Here is a 19399-nt window from a genome sequence, read left to right as displayed (position 1 = left end):
ACCAGCAAACAGTTATATTGAACACTATTAAACACAGGAGCTCATTGTCAAAAAAATTTAAACATAAAATAAAATAAACACAGGAACTGAAGAGCCGCTTCGGAAACAACATTAATACACCTTCAAAAGATACAGAGATTCTCATCTGGTCTAACAAATGTGAGTTTGTTTACAGAACTGAAATACAAAATGGTAAAATTATCTACCAGCTATAACCTAAAGAACTTGATTTTCAATCTACAAAACAAGATGCATAATTGTGTTAAAGCTTTGGCAAAATCAATGAGTTGCTTAACAAATTTATTTTGCCACACGGATTCTCTTGTCTCGGAGAGGAAGAGCAATCGGTTGCTGAGCTTGGTGAGGATGGTCTGGTCCTTTGTACACTTTGAGGTGATTGAACAAATACCGGCCAAGCTGTAAATAATTTTTATATTAAATTATAAGAGGGTAATTTCATTCAATCAGAAAGCACAGAAACAGAAGAAATTTCATTCAGAGATCCACATGGAATCTAGCACTTCCTTTGTTTTCTTGCTCTATTTTATTTTCCCAAGGGTCAGTGTGGGTGTAGAATTGTACTTTCTTAATGTATGCACGGAAGCCCTAACACATGGGCTGAAGTAAGACAACGTATAGACTCTTCAGCTGTATGGGAGGCGGCTCAAGGTCGTGAGACAAGTAAAAAAGATACGGTGTCTAAGAATATTGTGCATTTTTTGTACTTCTTTTATTAATGATAGTCTATTGTGTACTTTGCGTAGAAAGTTCAAGGCTCAGGTTTCCAAGAACTTTGATAAAAAAAAAAAATTGAATCATATTCAGAAACCATGAGGCTGGAAATTAAGTTTTAACTTGCTGATATAACATGTTAAATATCGCTTTTAAGAATAATTTTTAAAGGGTTTTTCTCGTTTTTGGGAAGTCAAATGCAGTGACTTGCAGAAACCTCTAATGTGGCCTAGTTGGGGGAAATTAATTACAGTGACTAAGGAGGATTTCTAAATAAATTGAGGGAAATAAAAAATGCAAGATGAAATTAAAGTTCATAGAATCTGAAACCTACTGGCAATTTCAAGTCTGGCGGTTTGCTGTTGTTTAAAGCAAAAACAAATATCCACACAAGCAGAGCAGCTACAATAGGTTATAATTGGAGTATTAAGGCGATTTAAAGATTCCTCAGATTGGGGCAGTTTCACAGTGCTCATATAGGTTGAGGTCTCTCTTGTTAAAAAGCTCATTTTTCCACCCGCCACATCTCAATTAATCTACTAAAAAAAAATGCATCCTTGATGTGGCAGAATCACGGAACAGGATGTACTTAAATCATTTTATAATTGGAAAACATTGCCTACGTCATTGCACAGAAAATACACAGCTCTTTTTCTGTAATCAATCAATATGCAACACATTTTCCTTCATGTCACACACACACACACTCAGCTGCTCTCCAGAAAATCTGCTTTAATACATAGCACGGCTTTACTTGGCTATTGGTGTTAGGCCCTATTCACTTCACCTTAAAAAAATAATATTAAGTAAAAATAATTTCAATTCAATAAAAATAAGTCCAGTTCAATAAAATTAATTTCAGTTTAGTAAAAATAATTTCACTTCAGTAAAAATAAGTTCAGTTCAGTTCAGTAAAATTCAGTTTTCTTAAAGAAGAATTATAATAGAAAATCAGTAAAAATAATTTCAATTCAGCAAAAATAATTTCAGTTCAGTAAAAATAATTTAAGTTCAGTAAAAATAATTTAAGTTCAGCAAATATAATTTTGTTTCGGTAAAAATAATTTTACTTCAGCAAAAATAAGGTGAAGTGAACGGGGCCTAAGACATAGGTACACATCCAACATCCAAGTCATAAATTTGGCTATATTTAACATACTGAGGTCTGAGGTGTCAAGGATCCTACAAGGTGTTTTGAGATAATGAAGAGCCTGAATAACATAGGTCAAAGAAACTTATGCAATTTTCATAGAGGTGGTATATAATTAAATGCATGTTGGGTAAAAGTGTTTTTGTATGATTCGGTCTATTTAAACCATTATATCCAACTACCTAGTGTTTTGTCAGCTGTCGATTATTAGCAGGCAGAATTAAACTATATCATAAGTAAAATGAAGATACAGCCAAAATCACTTACCCTTCCTTTAGGAAGCATGCCACGAACAGCATGCTCAACAATTCTTTCAGGAATTCTTTTCTGAAGTTGGTCAAAAGTTTCCTCTTTCAGACCACCTGGCCTTCCTGAATGCCTCCTGTATAATTTCTGTGTCCTCTTTTTACCCGATACAGCAATCTTATCAGCATTTACCTGTAGTTTTTCAAGTAGAGCGAAAGCCAATCAGCTGGTAGATACTTCATGCCTATACTGCATGTATGTGAGTAGCAAAACCTATATGAGCCTTAATATGACCAAATCTAGTATGCAAAAAGTGGTGAAGTAGCACAAATGACCTGAATCAGCATCTGGAAATAATCATCTCTTGTCCACACTATTTATGACTAATATTCACTGCAGTTTGAATATTGTCTAGTATAGATTGCCTGATAAAGAGTTTCTTCTACTTCAATATCTTGTAAGCATCCAAATTCCCAATAGTTCAAGCTTATTGTTGTTACGCACATTTTAACGAAACCTAGTCATTTATCTCAAACAAAAATATCTGAATTTCACTGCCCTCTATATTATTAATGTTTTGCTAGGCAGGGAACAGGTGTGCCTAGGTGCTGAGAAGAGCAATGCTCCTCTTTTTTTTGTAAGAGAGGCAATTTTGATGAGGTGAACACTTTCTATTAAAACACAAAAAAAATATTGATTTATTATTAACAGCACCTCACTTCAATGAGGCATGCGTAAGGCACAGAAAACCCCCCCATCACCATGATGCACCCTGAGCCTATTATGCATTGGCAAGGAAAGGCGAGCTTTTGGAGCAGGGACTGTCACCGTCTCACTAATCACTAAGAATCCATAAGGAACAAAGCTGTTTACCTGGCTAATAACAGTTTTGAAAATCCAAGATCCACTCAATCAAATTAAGAAAGTTTGCCAGTGCATATCAAAAGAACAAAGAATACCATATTTCCTGCTTACCCAACACTTATCATAGTTCTACAGTTCTACCTACTTCCTGTTAGTGAGAAAGTTATTTTCCTGAACATCCCCTTTCACTTCTATAAGCACTAATAAAGAGTTAAGGAACAATTATGGTACACAGATGAAGATACAGTGTCAACATTCAAGCATCGGAGAAAAGCTATAGTACTTTATAAGTATATAACAAAAAATTTAACATCCACAAACTCTCATCTTTAAGCTTCAATACTCGAGAAAACAAGTTACATGATGTATCACAAACTTTCTGCTAGTATCCTATGGTAAAGAAAATAGACAACAATTTTTAAAATATGAGGTTTTGCCTTCTTTCCTTTTAAATTGTAATTTACGTCGGTCAGCCCCGCAGGTATGAGAGGAACTGATGAACACATGTAACATAGCTATGTAAAGGAGGATGCAAGAGACAAGGCCACATGGTTTATAATAAGCCTAAACTTCAGAGAAATAACATACCACAATTACAAAGGCTCCCATGTCAACACTTGGAGTAAAGGAAGCCACATTCTTCCCACGAATATGTACTGCTATAATTGACGCCAGCCTCCCAAGAATCAGATCTGTGGCGTCAACAACATACCATGTCTTGTCGGTAGGGACGTGGTCAGCAGCTTTAGGATACCAAGTTTTGTTCCAAATATCCTGGAAGCAGAGAAAAAAAATAAATAAGCGTGAGTAAAACAAATTGATTCACAAAGTATTTTTAACCAAATGATAAGATTATCAGCCACATAAAATAGTATGAGTTGCTTGATTGTGAGGACAAGGTGCAAGTTAGACATTTCTCCACATAAAATGATTATGTGCAAAATGTGGTGAATATATATATATATATATATATATATATATATATATATATATATATATAGATAGATAGATAGATAGCTGCCTAGACCTTGAAGTAATTTAGATAAGCACAAAGAGGAGGAAAAACAAGGGGTATGCACATTCACACTCGACCAAGGCTTCTATTCAAATTCAATCTTAACAAAGTGAAAAACAGCACAGTTATTTCTGGGTTTGGCAGGCTGCAATTTCAATTCAAAGGCCTGTTTCTTCAGGAAAATTTTCTTCTGTCAATTTTGTTACTGAATAATAATTGCAATTAGGAATAGCTACTTAAAAAGAGAGAGAGAGAGAGAGAGAGAGAGAGACTAGCTTTATAATTCGTTAAAAATTTTGCTGATGAAGAAACATTCCACCATGTAAAGATATTAAAACCATTTGTATCAATAAAAATGAAAAACCTAAATCTTCCTAGTGAAATCTAATGCCATAATTACACCACAAAAACTCCCTGCTAAGAGTATCCAATAACACTACCTACACAAAGAACTTACAATATGATTGATGTAACTATTGACATTGGGCTAATTATTTCAACTCAGTTTTATTTCCAGCTTTTTCTATACTCATTTTTGTTGGCTTTCCCAATTTTTTTCTTCTCTCTCTAAACTAGGAATTCAAATAGCGAAAACATATTTGCGTAAATCAGTTTCTGTGACATTGTAATTAAACACTTAAAATAGCTCCAACCACTCAATCCATTGCAGAATTATACTCAACAACCCAAAATGCCAACACAAAACATAATCAACATATTTGTAGCTAAATTCATGCCCAAATTTCACCAAAAAAGCCTTATTAAGCTAATTACAATTCTAGTCAATAATTAGCCTCAGTCTTCAACAACCCACATCAGAATTCCCTAAAATATGACTCCCACTACACCAAAAACAAGCATAATTGGAGTTTATCAAACCACAAACACATTCAATTTATTCATTAACAAAAAATAAATAACAACGGTCAATGCGTGATTTTGTCGTACATTCCGAAACTAAAACCCCATTAGGAAATATAGTTAGCTCTCGCGTTTGCATATATCAAGACCGGTAAAATCAATAATTGAGAAATTACCCATATAAAAATAAACAAAAAGACATTGCAGAAATTGAAAGGAGGAGAGAGAAAGTTAGTTACAGGGCCAGCAGCTTCATCAAGAGTAAACATCCAGCGCTCGGCTAAAGGAACATGAGGTATAGCAAGCTCTTTCTTCACTTCCTTTTTGAGTTGACGCCATTGCTCAGTACATGACTTAGAGGATGCTTGTGGGCTGACAATTGCTGTTGTCTTGGTTAAGCCAGGAAATCTGAAAACTGGAGTTTGCTTTAACTGGGTTCCGAAGATTGATTTCTGGGTTTGTGTTGATGGAAATGTTAGGGATGAAGCGCAGGCCATTGCCGCCATTGTTGTATGTGTCTCCGAGCTCAGAGAGAGAATGAGGGGGCCAAGAATTGGATAAGATGACACTCAATAGTGCACACTCGCAAGGTAATGAAACCAGGATTTTGAAGATAGGGGAGAGATGGAATAAGACCCCCAATTCAATTTCAGCCGATTTGGGTTCGTGGTTGGGTTCGGGTTGGTTTGGGTTCCAATCCCGATTAAAAAGGTTCAAAAGTTTTGGGTTTATCTCTTGGAAAATTTGTCAATTACAATCTGTAAAATTGGAATATTTAATCTGCGAGTTAGACATTTAGGGTGTGTTCGGCAAAATATAGTTGTGAAGGTAGTTGTTAGATGTGAAGGTAGTTTTTAGCTGCGTAGGTAGCTTTTAGCTGTCAACAAGCTGTAGCTGTGAAAATAGATTATTGTGGTATGAGTGTTCGGTAAAGTAGCAGTTGATTAGCTGTTACATATAAAAATCAATATTTACATTTAAAATTATAGATTAAATTTTCAACAGCTACCTCTACTTTCAAAAGCTAACATTTCTAACTTTTCATAAAAGCTACCTCCACCACTAAAAGCTACTCAAACGCTAGCGCCGAACACGCCCTTAATTTAATTTTTGCCAATGAGTATTATACGCACCATGGTGCACACCAGGCCCAATCCGCCGTCCTACCCAGACAGAAAGAAGCCCGCACCCAATAGAAAGAAGCCCGGTCATTTTTTTTTTTCACCATTGAATTTTGATATTCTCTTTATTCTTTGAAAATCTAAATTAAAACTTTCAACTACCATTTTTTTTTAAAGATTATTTTTTGTTTTCTTCATTGACAATTTTGATTCTCCCTTTTTTTGTACCTCTAAATTACTAGAAACTCTAAAATTTTCAACAATGGGGAAAACTCTACTTTCTCTATCCACTTTAATATAAAGTTTCTTGTATTTTGTTAAAAAAAATAGAGATTTGCTTTTTTTTTTTTTTTTTTCTCTTGAGCTTTTTGACCAATTTTGGTGGATTGTGCAATAAAATTAGCAAATCTGATGTTAATCATTCCATATCCATTACTTTCATGTTTTTGTTCATATATTTCCTGTTTGATGTTCATATACGTTATCTTTTATGTCCATATATATGTGTTGTATGAAGCAATAATTTGTGTATAAATTTTATCAAGTATTTTGGTATGAAATAATAATTTATTTGGATGTTGTGTATTTTCTTCTTTTTTTGTTTAATATTTAATTATAGACCAACTACTGAACACCTTCAAAAAACTTCTGAACATCCCCCAGAAACTTCTATTAAGACACCAGAAGCAACACAAAAGTCCCCATAAACTTCTGATAAGCCCCAAGAATTTTCTGTTAGCCACCAGAAAACACTGAACCAACTTCAAAAACCTCTGAACACCCTAAAAAAACTTTAGAACCCCAATTACAAACCACTGAACACCATTCAAAAACATTTTAAGCACCTTCAAAAACCTCTGAATCTCAACCACAAACCACAAAACACCTTGCCAAAACCTCTGAACCCCCTACAAAAACTTCTGAACCCCAACCACAAACTACTGAACATCCTAAAAAAACTTCTAAACTCCAACCACGAACCACTGAACACCCTATAAAAACCTCTAAAGCCCTACAAAAACTTTTGAACCCCAACCATAAACCACTGAATACCCTACAAAAATTTCTAAACCCCGACCACAAACCACTGAACACCCTACAAAAAATTCTGAACCCCAATCACAAACCATTGAACACCCTACAAAAACCTTCTGAACCCCCTACAAAAACTTCTGAACCCCAACCACAAACCACTAAACACCCTACAAAAACCTTTGAACCCCCTATAAAAACTTCTGAACCCCAACCCCAAACCACTGAACACCCTTCAAAACCTTCTGCACGTGAAGACACTACTCAGAATGCTGCTCAGCCTTCGGACTTTCCTTATAAACAATTCATACGTTCTAACTGCAATAAACAAACACAATTCATAATAACCATTAGTGGAGTTCAACAATAAAACAACAAAGTTCAAATACAGGAAAATAATGTTCATAATTACGTTTACAATTATTTTCGAAAAAGCATATATACATACTCAGCGAATATGTAAAACGGAAAGGTTCATTAAAGTAACCTAAATGTTCATAAAAATAGAAACAGTGTTCATAATATGACACTGCTAATAACAATTTTGATAATAAATAAAATGGAAAGTGTGTTACTCGAATTATATGAACAAAATGTTCAAAAACATGATATAAACAAATTATATTCATAAAATACAAATTAAAGCATCAATTCAACAATTAAATTATAAATGAAACTGAAAATCATAAAAAAAAAAAAAAAGAAATTAAAATCAAAAATCAAAAATCAAATTCAACACACACTTTCAGCAGCTTAATTAACATTAAATCTCAAATTAATCAATAATTAATAAATAACAACTAAAATATATGAATATATTTCAAAGTGATCACATAAATTCTAAAGTAAGTAATCATATGAACCGAATTAATTATAAAATATGAACAATTAATAAAAATTTATAATATCAATATTAATTGATGAAAAAGCAATAAAAACAGAAAAATTAAACTTATAATTATAAAGTATGAACAAAAAAAAGAGGAGAGAAAAAATAAAACATATAGTTCAAAACATATTAATAATTAATCAATATAATAAAATCAAATTTAATTGAAAAATCAACATCAATTAATGAAAACATAATATAATCAATTTCAGTTGCAAAATCAATCACAAGAGAAGATTTAAATATAAGAAAAACGAAATATAACTTAATTTCAAAGCAAAAATAATAAAATAAATCAATAATCTAACCTGAAATATCAAGTTCATCATGTACTTCAATAATCTCCATTGATGATGACCGAAACAAAGTGAAAAAATCAAAAACAGAAAAAAAGAGGAGAGAGAAATTAAGGAAATAGTTTGATCAATGAAGAAGGAAAAAAGGAGAGAGGAAATATGGAAAGATCTCCCGCAAGAAATAACATAGTGACTTTAAAAAGGAAATTTAAAACAGATGAAACACCATTATTTTGGGATTGGTGCATGTATCTTCTATGCACAATGGTGCATCTTATAAATTGCGAATTTTTGCAAATTGCAACAAAAAAAGTCACGCAATTAAAATTCGATTTTCGACCACTTTCACCAAAATATGATGTCATTAATTAATGATATAAAAAATAACTCCCAACCAATACTACTTTGGATCATTTATTTATATAATGACGTTATATTTAGTAAAAGTGGTCGAAAATTGGAATTTGGTTGAAGTTAAGAATGTTTTTTTTTAATGCAAATTAAATGAAGGTCAAGCCCATTTATTAAGAAAACAAAGAAACAAACTAAGTAAACAACCGTGGCCAAGCCACACCCACTACATCCTCCCTTAGAAGACTACTTATCTCAATTGGAGGAGAATTGAAATAAGTAATCCCCCCACCATAGATTACCCCCATATTGGCAAGTCGATCTGCCACTCTATTCCCCTCTCTAAAATAATGTAAAAGACTACAAAAGTTATAGAAAAATTTAATTAAACTACGGCAAGAAGACAAAATGTGGACACATTCCCCTCCTTGATTTGCATCATTGCGAATAGCTTCCAAGCATGCCTTGTTAGTTATCCATCTGTAAGATCAGCTTCTTGATTCCCAAGTTCTTTGCCATTTGCAACCCAATTTCAGCAGCCATCGACTCGACCTTGTAAGAAGAACATATACCGAAAATTGGCATAGAAACCTTCTATGAACTCACCTCTGCAGTCAATGCAATACACCTCCCCCACCTGCATAACCTAGAGTCCCTTTTGCTGCTCCATCAGTATTGAGGCAGAACCAGTCCAATGGAGGGTCAATCCAACGAACTAGGATTTCTTTTTTACTAATGTTACTACTGCTAACAGTATTTGAGCTTGAGCCATTATGATCAGACATAACATTTTAAGTTGCATCATTTTGAGCTTTGATAAAGTTGCCCACATCAACATAAATGATATTTGCATTACCAAATTCAAAGTTGTTTCTCCATCTCCAACTCCACCATAGAGTAGTGGAAAACAGGTCGGCCAATTCTCTGAGTGTATAAATTCCTCTCCTTTTAAATTCCTGATCAGCTAAGCTTGAAGGTCTCCTTTAAAAAAGGAGGGGTAACTCATAGTACTTCCCACTTTCTCCCAAATGGACCTAGCAGCAAGGCAAAATTCTCAACAACTGTAAAAGTGTCTCATCCACATCCTGAATACATATCTTTGGATCCTCTATGAGATGTCTAAGCTTTTTATATAACACTCGATCATGAAAAAGCAGCCATAAGAAGACTCTAATTCTATGCTGAATAGGAGCTAACCACGCAAGATTCCATTTCGGATCAGTAGGAACTGAGTCATCTTCCTTCATGATATGCATAGCATACTTAATTGAAAAGCAACCTGATTTTGAGCCTTTCCAGTACCTGAGATCACCCTTATTTGGATCTTCAACAACCGTGTGCGCTACTATTTTTTTAAGAGCAATCTCTGGCAGAATGTAAGAATAGTTAAGAATGTTGAATGGCTTTTTTGTCTTGTAATTTGCAAAAATAAACGTTAATGGTTGCAACCCGCAAAGTGGATACTCTTACATATTGTAATTGGCAAAATTTTCAATTCTCTTTGGTATCCCACTATTAATTTTTAGCTTTGGTGAATTGCAAATAAATTAAGGTAGTGTTTGGGGAATCAATATTTAATTTCAAATTACTCATTTCAATTCTTGGTATTGAAATTCTAATATTTAATTCCAAATATGGTGTTTGGAAAATTGTTAGAACTTCAATTCTAGAATTTCAAATTCATCTTGTTGTTTGGTCCTTTGGATGGACTGGAATTTTAATTTCACAATTGGATTTTTCAATTGTTTTTTTTTACCAAAAAAAAAAAATTTAAATGCAATATAGCTTTCGTCTCTTTTGAGAACTCCAATGGCAGTTCAACAATGGCGATGCAACATTGATGTAATATCCCATATATTTTATATGTATTTTTAATTTAAATAAGTATTTCTTAAAGTATTTAAAGAAGTTGAAATTAATTATTCATGAGGTTTATTAATTTAAAGAGTTTTATTAAAGGTCTAATTTAATTATTTAATAATTTTGAAATACTTTATTTTATAATTTAAAAATAATGGGTAATATAATTTTATAATAAAGTTAATTTTTAAAAGTCAATGGTATATAAAGAAAAGTCAAATGTTGGAATTGAAAAGGGATCATTAAGGGAAGAAAATTTTTTTTAACTAGAAGGGTTGTTGAGAGAGGGTATAAATACCTATCATATGAGCAAAATCAAACTTTGCCTAAGGTGGAAAATACCCAAAGGTAATTCTCTCTATCTCATCTTATTCTTTCTTTCTCTTATTTTTCCCCGTCCCCTTCCCCTTTATTTTTATTTTTGATTTTAATTCACCACCACACACACCACCATCGTCAGCCACCACTAGGGGTGTACATAAACAGGACCAGACATGAAAACCGACCGGAATCGAACCTGACACGGACCTGTTAATTCAGGTCCGATCCCGGTCCTTGAAATTCAAATATTCCAGTCCCGGTCTGGATCAGGTCTAAAATCGGGGTTTTCAGGTCCGGACCTAAAACCTGGTAAAAGCATGTATTTTTTTGAAAAAAAAAAATCAAAAATCAAAAACCAAAACAAGAAATCAGTTTTCATTTCTAAACCCTAACTCCCTCACTCTCTCACCCGAGTAGCCACCAACCCACCCTCACGCAGTCACGCTACAGTCACCCACTCACCCTCACGCTGCACGCACTTACTCACCCCCTCAGGTGACCACTTGTCACCAACCAAGCGTCCACCGACCACCAGCGCGAGAACCCCCCTGCCCTGCATGCTGTATCAGCCACCTTGCTTGGTTTTTCTAATGAAAATGTAAATCTAATTATGTTTGGGTGTTTTTGTATTCAAAATAATGAATTAAGGGTGAAAATTTATATGTTAATTCATGTTTCAATTGCTTATAATGGTTGTTTGATGTTTGCATGTTGAATTTCTGTTTTTTAGTTCATTTCTTTCGAATTCATGCTTTTATTTAGTTTAATTAACTGCTTTCGAATTATTTTTTTTTCATTTCTTTATCATGTAATTGCAACAGGTTATTTAATATTAAAAAAAAATTCACAAAACAGGTTTGTTCAGGTCCAAATCCGGATTAGACCTAATTGATCAGGTCTGACCCGGAGCCGGACTTGTTGAATTAGGTCCGGTCTCCGATCCTCAAAATCCACTAATTCAGGTCCCGGTCCCAACAGGTCCGGTCAGGTTTTAGACCGGTGTACAGCCTTAGCCACCACCACGGTAGCTCGTCGGTCGGAGGCCACCACCACCAACATTCGCCGGCAGCAGCCAACCACGGTGGTTGTTGTGCACCGGTGGTGTTATTCGAAATTTTTTTTTTATTATTTTTGTTTTTAATCCTAAATCCAATAATTGTTCTTGGGTTTTGTGATGATTTTATGATGTTTGATTATAAGTATGATGTATATAAATTTTCAGATTTGGTTTTAATTTAAAAATCCTCAAATTTCAAACCCTAGATCTCTAAGTTTATGAATATTGGTGGAAATTGATTATGGGTGATTTAAATTATTGAAATAGGAATTTTAAAACGTATTTACAACAAGTTTTTATTTTATGATTTAATAAAGCTGGAATTTTGTATATAAGCCATAATTAAGTTTCTTGAAAGGATTTTTGACTACCTATTAATTGGGGATATATACACTTTATATTTGACCATAACTTCTGTTGGGAGTACAAGACACTGTATATTCCTTTTATTAATACACAAGAATTCCGCCACTTACGAGTGGTTCTTTTATACTAGCACGGTTAGCTCCCGTGTTAGTACCCCTTTATTGGTTCCAAGTTGTAGGTCAACTTTATTTGATTTTGTATGACTTTGGTTTTACTTTACTTTCGTTGGGTTTTGACTTTGAAGTTGACTTGTTTTGAATGGTTTTAAAAATAGTCTTTCGTTATGTGTCTTTGATAATTGCCTTAGCTATTTTCACGGCGGTGGTAATGTCTTAGATCTTCCTAATTCGTATTTTAAAAAGAGCAAAACAGGTTTTTTAAAGGAAAGGAATTTCTAAGGTGTTACAATTGCGAACTCCAATTGTTGTTCAACATTGGTGATGCAACACTGAGATCTCGAATGACACTTCAATAATGGAGACACCCGATAACTCCAATAGCGCCGAGAAAAGCAGCAATTTCGCCTTGTTCCTGATCGGGGTCTTCTCGATAAATCATCATCGTCTTCTTTGTTTAAATTAAGGTTCAGGTTCATCACCATTGCTTAGTCGGAAAGTGGAAACCATAGTTTTTTTCCGACGACGAAGGTTGAAGCGGTGGATCCATGAGAGAGATTATTTATATTGTAGATGAGAGGAGAAAGAGTGTAGGTGAGGAGAGAGAAAATGTGGGTATAGAAGAGAGAGAAGTGTGGAAGGTTAGATTAGAATTTGAAATGACAGGGTTTGAGGTGTCATTTTAAAATTCTGATTTTGGTCTTATTTTTAGATGGGTTGAAATTTGGCCCAAATCTTGAATTAAAATCTTGGTTTGCCAAACATGTTATTTGGGCCAAATCAAGATTTTCAATGAAATATGTGTTCCCAAACAAGCCATAATTATCTTTGTTAATCATGAATTATTATACGGAGTATTAACTTCTTTATAACATTAATGATAACTTTTTATTACATGTTTAACAATATCTAGTTTTTTTTTTTTTTTTTTTTTTTTTTCAGTTGACATTTATTAAATTTCTGTCTTTTTGAACTTAGCTAGATAGTCTTCTACTAGCTCTCCTTATGCTAGGTTATTTTGGCCAAGTTTGCCATGGTAATTTCATCTTCTTGCATAATGAAATGATATTCAAATTACCATTCCATATCGCTCCATGATTGAATGGAATTTTGTGGCAAACCGAAAAACCATTTGAAGGTCGCACTAATTAGTGAGGTAGGAAAGTCTAAGTTTGAGAAAGTCATGACCAGCGGCTTCTCTACACGGGCATGTGAATCTAGCAAAATGTTCTCCTGTAGTCATGTTATTATCTGTAATAGCCCATATTTTTATACGTATTTCTAATTTAAATAGTATTTCTCAAAGTATTTAAATAAGTTGAAATCAATTATTTATGAGGTTTTTTTAATTTAAAGAGCTTTATTAAAAGTCCAATTTATTTATTTAATATGAAATACTTTATTTTATAATTTAAAAATATTAGGGCATATGATTTTATAAAAGGGTAATTTTTAAAGTCAATGACATTTAAAGGAAAGTCAAATTGTAGTTGGAATAGGAAATAGATCATTAGGGTAGGAAGGAAATTTTAGGAAGGAGGGTTTTGAGAGAGGGTATAAATACCCACCATATAACCAAAATCAAACTTTGTCCAAGGTGGAGAATACCCAAAGGTAACTCTCTCTCTCCTCTTATTTCCTCTTTCTCTCTCTTATTTTCCCCTCACCCTTTATTTATTTATTTATTTTAATTCACCACCACCACACACACACACACGGTGGCTGGTTGCCACCACCACCACAGCCGACCGCCGCCGGCAGCAGCAACAGTCGTGGGAGGTGGTGCCAGCCACCCTCCCTTCCCCCTTGTAAGTGTGTTTATAAAAAAAATGTTCTTCTTTCTATTTTTACCCTTCATCTAATTAATTATTTTGGGTTTTGTGATGATTTTATGATGTTTGATTATAAGTATGATGTAAAATAAATTTTCAGATTTGGTTTTGAATTAAAAAGCCCAAAATTGAAAACCCTAGGTCTCTAAATTATTGTATATTGAAGGAATTTGATTATGGATGGTTTAATTATTGAAATAGGTGTTTTAAAACATATTTACAACAAGTTTTGATAATTTAATAAAGCTAGAAATTTTGTGAGTAAGCCATAATTAAGTTTCTTGAAGGAATTTTTTACTATCCATTTATTGGGATTAAAGTAAGGGGTTTTAAATTAAATTTCAGCTTGTTTTAAATAATTTATGAGCGAAATAAGGAGTGTATATATTGCTGGAAATTTGTGTGGATTAGATATTAATACCTCTTTATAAAAAAATATATATTCTTTCTTTCTATTTCAGATTTGTAATTTTGGATTGTAGGAGATTTCCAAGTAAGTGATTTTGTGTAATCGTGGCGATTTTGAGATCGTATTCAAGGTACGTTCGCATACTTGGTATTTATTTGATGATATAGGAACATGCTAGGATTTGAATAATAAATTCCAAGTAGCATCATGATAGGTTTTGATTTGGAATTTGTTATTTGGTTGATGTTGGTGATTGAATTATGAAACATGGTTTCTTTGTGATGGATTAGTGATTGAAAATAATTATATTGGCATGTTGAGCATGAACCACACTTTTATTATTGGCATGATTAGAAGCATGTTTAATTAAACTAAATGTTTAATTTAACTAAATGTTTAATTTAATTTGGAATATAAAAAGGGAATTCTATTATGGTTCATATAAGTTTTATTGATGCTAGGAGCATGAAGAAAGAGCTATTTAAGTGTCTAAGGACACGAGGATTAAATTACATTGTGGTGCCTATGCGCACTTAAGGTGTTTCCAACACCGAGGGATAGGATTTGTGGCGCATTATGCGTTTAAGGTGTCTTTGACATCGAGGTAGACTAAAAAGGATTCAACATTAAAAGCTATGTGGTCACTAATTATTCAAGAATTAATTTGGTATGATTGATTGCTTGTATAATTAGAATGTTTGGTTATTGCTATGGTTTGAGAGTCATCACCAAGTAAAATAATATGTAAATAACGTAAAGTGAAAGAGATTACGCACCAAAACTCTTGGAACGTATATACCTTGAGTATGAACATATGGGGGAAGTTATGCGACTTTATATTTGACCATAACTTCTACTGGGAGTACAGGACGCTGTATATTCCTTTTTATATGTGCAGGAATTCCGCCACTTACGAGTGGTTTATTTTATACTAGCACGGTTAGCTCCCTTGTTAGTACCCTTTATTGGGGCAGGTTAGGGGGAAACCCGTTCGATGCGTAATTAAGCTAAATAAATAATTTAGTCATGTAGCAAATGTTCATATTGTATGTTGTATGCTTGAAAACAGGTGCAACACGGTAAGTTGTGTGATTGATGGGATTAAAGCATGATAGTGTGTTTCTTTACGCTTATGAACTCAGCTTTGCTGATTGTATGTTTGTATGTTTGTTTGGCCTTGTCTTTATCTTGGCCCTACGACGACCCATTTCTAATGGCGAGTAGTGGGGACAAGTAGAGAGAAGCTTTTCAGGTGATGAAGCATTTTCATGATGGGCATGAGTGAAAATGAATCATGCTTAGTTTTCATAAGATTACGATGTGGTTTATTGCTTTAATTATTATATTATATTGTGCTTGTGAGACTAACGCAAAGGTTTTAAGTATTGTTCTGTTTTAATAAGGGCCTACAATGGTTCCGAGTTGTAGGTTGATTTCGTTTGACTTTGGTTTGACTTTACTTTCGTTTGGTTTGACTTTTAAGTTGACTTGTTTTGAATGGTTTTGAAAAGAGTCTTCCGCTGTGTGTCTTTGATATTTGCCTTAGCCGTTTTCACAGTGGCGGTAATGTTTTAGATTTTCCTAATTCTTATTTCAAAAAGAGCAAAACAGGTATTTTAAAGGAAAGGAATTTCTAGAGTGTTACATTATCACTAGAGAACAATGAATTAAAATTAGGTAATTTGTAACATGCGATATAAGAACCGATTATCAATCCAATACGAGTAAGTTTTTCTAAAGCTCTTCTTAGATCCCATGTTGACAGTATCGCTCTTTGAATCATATCTTCAAAAACCTACCTTGACTAAGGATTATGGTTGATGTTTTCATAGTTTTGTGGATTATTTAGATTTTGGTTTTGTCGATTGGTATGGCCAGGATTGTAATCTCCATGATTTCTAATTCTATAATTTACATTATGGTTTTTAGTCATGTTGTTCCCCATTTTTAGAGTCCAATACATGTCATCACTTGTAGATGCATGCATGTGGTCTAGGTCCCATCACTTCCATTGTTGGGTTCATGAATTGATCTTGGAACATCATATTTTGTCCCCTAGCTAGGAAGTTTTGATTAGGATTTGATTATGTTGCGGTTCATTTATAAGATCATACATTATTGGATTACTAGTTATTGGTTTTCCAAAGGGAGATTAAGCAAGCGATGCCCTACCACTGTTTGGTTTAGGAGGAACAACTCCTATTGAGGGATTTTATGGATTAGTCTGTTAACCCCTTCCCATTGGGACAAGAAATCAGATGTCGGATGGCATACCCACTGGTAATATTATCGGTGTAGCAAATGCATTTTGGCGATCGTTCTGGTTCCAGCATGTTTTGAACCCGACACTAAAACTTTCATCTCTTTGATTCATCCCTAAGTCTTCGTCATTGGCAAGTGGAACTGACTTGCTTGAAGTTCTGGGCTAACTACACAAAGCATTTTGTGTTCCTGCTTGTGTATTCAAATTTTGACACGGACTCCTAAGTTCCTTAACCTATATGGAGTCTTTCATTAGTTTGCTTATCACTTGTGACCTTACGTTCCATCATTCTAAGTAACTTGTCATTAAGTTGGTTACACCAATGGTTCTAGGCAACAAATTAAACGATCTATGTTGCTACACTTTTAAAAGGGCAATGTTAATGGCGTTGAGTGTGTCATTAATTATAGACATCTGTCTAGTTATGGCTAAGTGTGATCCTCAAGAAATGTGTTGTAAGACACTTGTAACTACCATAGTGATCTCTTCCACTACAACCCTACAATTCGTTTTGCTTTTCTCTTAATTACTCTAAATGCTCTTTTACAGTATCCACATACCAAGAATATATTGAATTGATAAGGTTTCTAGCTGGACTTCTATATATTTTCCCTATCATCGTGTGATGCATCTCGCCCTGCACGGGTAGATGTTTCGAGTTCAAAATGGTGTAGTTGTGTTTCAAGATGCGGGATTTCAGATAGTGTTGTAGTCTAATCAATTTTGGAATTCAATGTTACAGTAAGGATTTTCTATTAAACACTCTTCATCTTGGTTTCCTTTACGTGCAGCAGAACATTTGGGAGCCATATTCAAAAAGTGATTTTGGTCAGGATATCTTTGTGTTTAGGCTTTCCTCCCAATGTGATCACCAAAAAATCTGGTGTAAAAATTCAAACAAGTCAATGATACCCCTGCAAAGGACAAAACTATCTCAAGGGTATGCCCTTAAAAACTATTAACCTTTAAGTTAGAAGCTTTACTAGTGTACGAGAAATATATGATTATCAAATCAACAAAGATTGAAGACAAAGATGACTGATCATTAAAATGAGAATATTTATATAAGTAGGAAGGTTTAGAGAAACCAAAGGCTTACAGTCGAATTAAATCGCGGGGGGGTGGGGGGGTGGAGTTACCACCATGATTAATCACAACTAGACATGAATAACTACATGATTACAATATAATAATTTTATAACTATCACTAAACTAATTAATCTAGGTTACTAAGCCAAGGATGCTAAAGAATTAAGAACTATAAAGCTTAAAGAAAATTCAAAGTGTGAAGTTGATTGCGTTGATTAGATATTCTTTATTTTGATGCCTCTTGTTTCTTATATAAAGATTTTAGATGACGCTTATGCGTTGTGGATTTTGCAGTTATTTCCTACTCTCTAGTGACGGTTATCGTTTATTATCTTCTTTTGCCGGTTAAAGATTTTTGAATTTCTAGTCTGCATACTTATCTTGTTGGTCGAGCTTCACTACTCCTTCAACTATCATCTTTAGCTTGGACTATGTAATTCTAAAATTGGGATTTATTGACTCTAAAATCCAACGCAAATTAGGCTTGAGCCTTTAAAGTCAAGGAAATTTAAAATAGTCTAACAGACATACACAATGAGAAGGGCAGATGGAGATTCTTGGCATATGCCTTGACATGCCACAATTGGAATTTGATGAAATATTTATGTTAGATTTTTACGATCCCAATTATACTTGGTGGAGATTTTAATGAATTTTTATGCTATAAGAAAAGGAGCTGATAATGACCAGAAAGAAATTTTCTGCTTTGCGAGGAAGTAGATGGTTGTAGATCAAGAGAGATAGCTTATGGAAGGTCACTAGAAAGAACACATAATTCATACAAGAGAGATTGGGGAACAAGATGCATTACCAACAAGTTATGTGATATTTTCGGGTTCACTTTAGTAATTAAACGTATGATTGTATAAATGTTCCAACCTTGTCCAGGCCAAAATACTACTCCCTTTGTTTTTTTAAGCGCTCCATTGAGTATTTTAACACTATTCATTAGACTTACTTTTGATCATTATTTGTTAATTACAAATAAGAAAAAATATAGTCTTGTGGATACTTGTTAGAATTCTTTCAGTATCTATATTATTAATATTCAATTGTTATATTTATAATTATTGGTAATTACATATATTATTGGTCAAAATTTTGTATGACATGCCTAATGTATACTAATTCACCATAGGACACTTAAGACCTGTTTTCTTCAGCTTATTTTCAGTTCTGTTCAGCTCTAATAAGTTCAATTTACTTCAACTCTAATAATTTCAACTCCAATAAATTCAGTTCAATTCAATAAATCAAAACAAACCCTTAACAAAATAACAAAGGAATAGTTCATATTTTAAACCTTGTCATTGTGGACTGCAAATATTCTATTAATCTATCAAAAACTTTTATATACAACCGGTGTGCAGTAAAATACTGAACAACGGATTTTCGTACGTGTGAATAGTGTTTTTTTTTTCCTTTTTCCAAAATAACGACATCTCCTTCAAAACTCCTTCAGCAAGCAACAATGGAGGAGAGAGAAAACTCCAATTTTCCAGATTCAAAACTCCTTCACCAAGCAACCA

At 33.6% G+C, this 19399-nt stretch overlaps 1 protein-coding gene across 1 annotated transcript; it reads right to left on the bottom strand.

The window, feature by feature from the left end:
- Positions 1 to 87: 87 nt before the first annotated feature.
- LOC145574775 (large ribosomal subunit protein uL13c-like) lies at positions 88 to 5505 on the bottom strand. Its single transcript, XM_081632632.1, has 4 exons — positions 5108 to 5505; positions 3581 to 3766; positions 2150 to 2320; positions 88 to 417 (listed from the first exon to the last, which is right to left on the bottom strand). Exons 1-4 carry the CDS (start codon positions 5372 to 5374, stop codon positions 301 to 303), a joined length of 741 nt encoding a protein of 246 aa, XP_081488758.1. The 5' UTR covers positions 5375 to 5505; the 3' UTR covers positions 88 to 300.
- Between the last annotated feature and the right edge of the window lie 13894 nt (positions 5506 to 19399).

The sequence above is a fragment of the Chenopodium album genome, chromosome 13, assembly GCF_948465745.1.
Source record: "Chenopodium album chromosome 13, dcCheAlbu1.1, whole genome shotgun sequence".
Taxonomy (NCBI): domain Eukaryota; kingdom Viridiplantae; phylum Streptophyta; class Magnoliopsida; order Caryophyllales; family Amaranthaceae; genus Chenopodium; species Chenopodium album.
This window is presented reverse-complemented; position numbering and strand designations above follow the sequence as displayed.

What these genes read in the sequence shown, in the direction of transcription:
- LOC145574775 (XM_081632632.1), bottom strand. Translation starts at nt 5,374, where the DNA reads ATGGCGGCAATGGCCTGCGCTTCATCCCTAACATTTCCATCAACACAA. An exon ending in TTGATGAAGCTGCTGGCCCT is followed by an intron (nt 3,767 to 5,107) that starts GTAACTAACTTT and finishes CTCTGCTTCCAG; the next exon opens with GATATTTGGAACAAAACTTG. An exon ending in TGGGAGCCTTTGTAATTGTG is followed by an intron (nt 2,321 to 3,580) that starts GTATGTTATTTC and finishes GAAAAACTACAG; the next exon opens with GTAAATGCTGATAAGATTGC.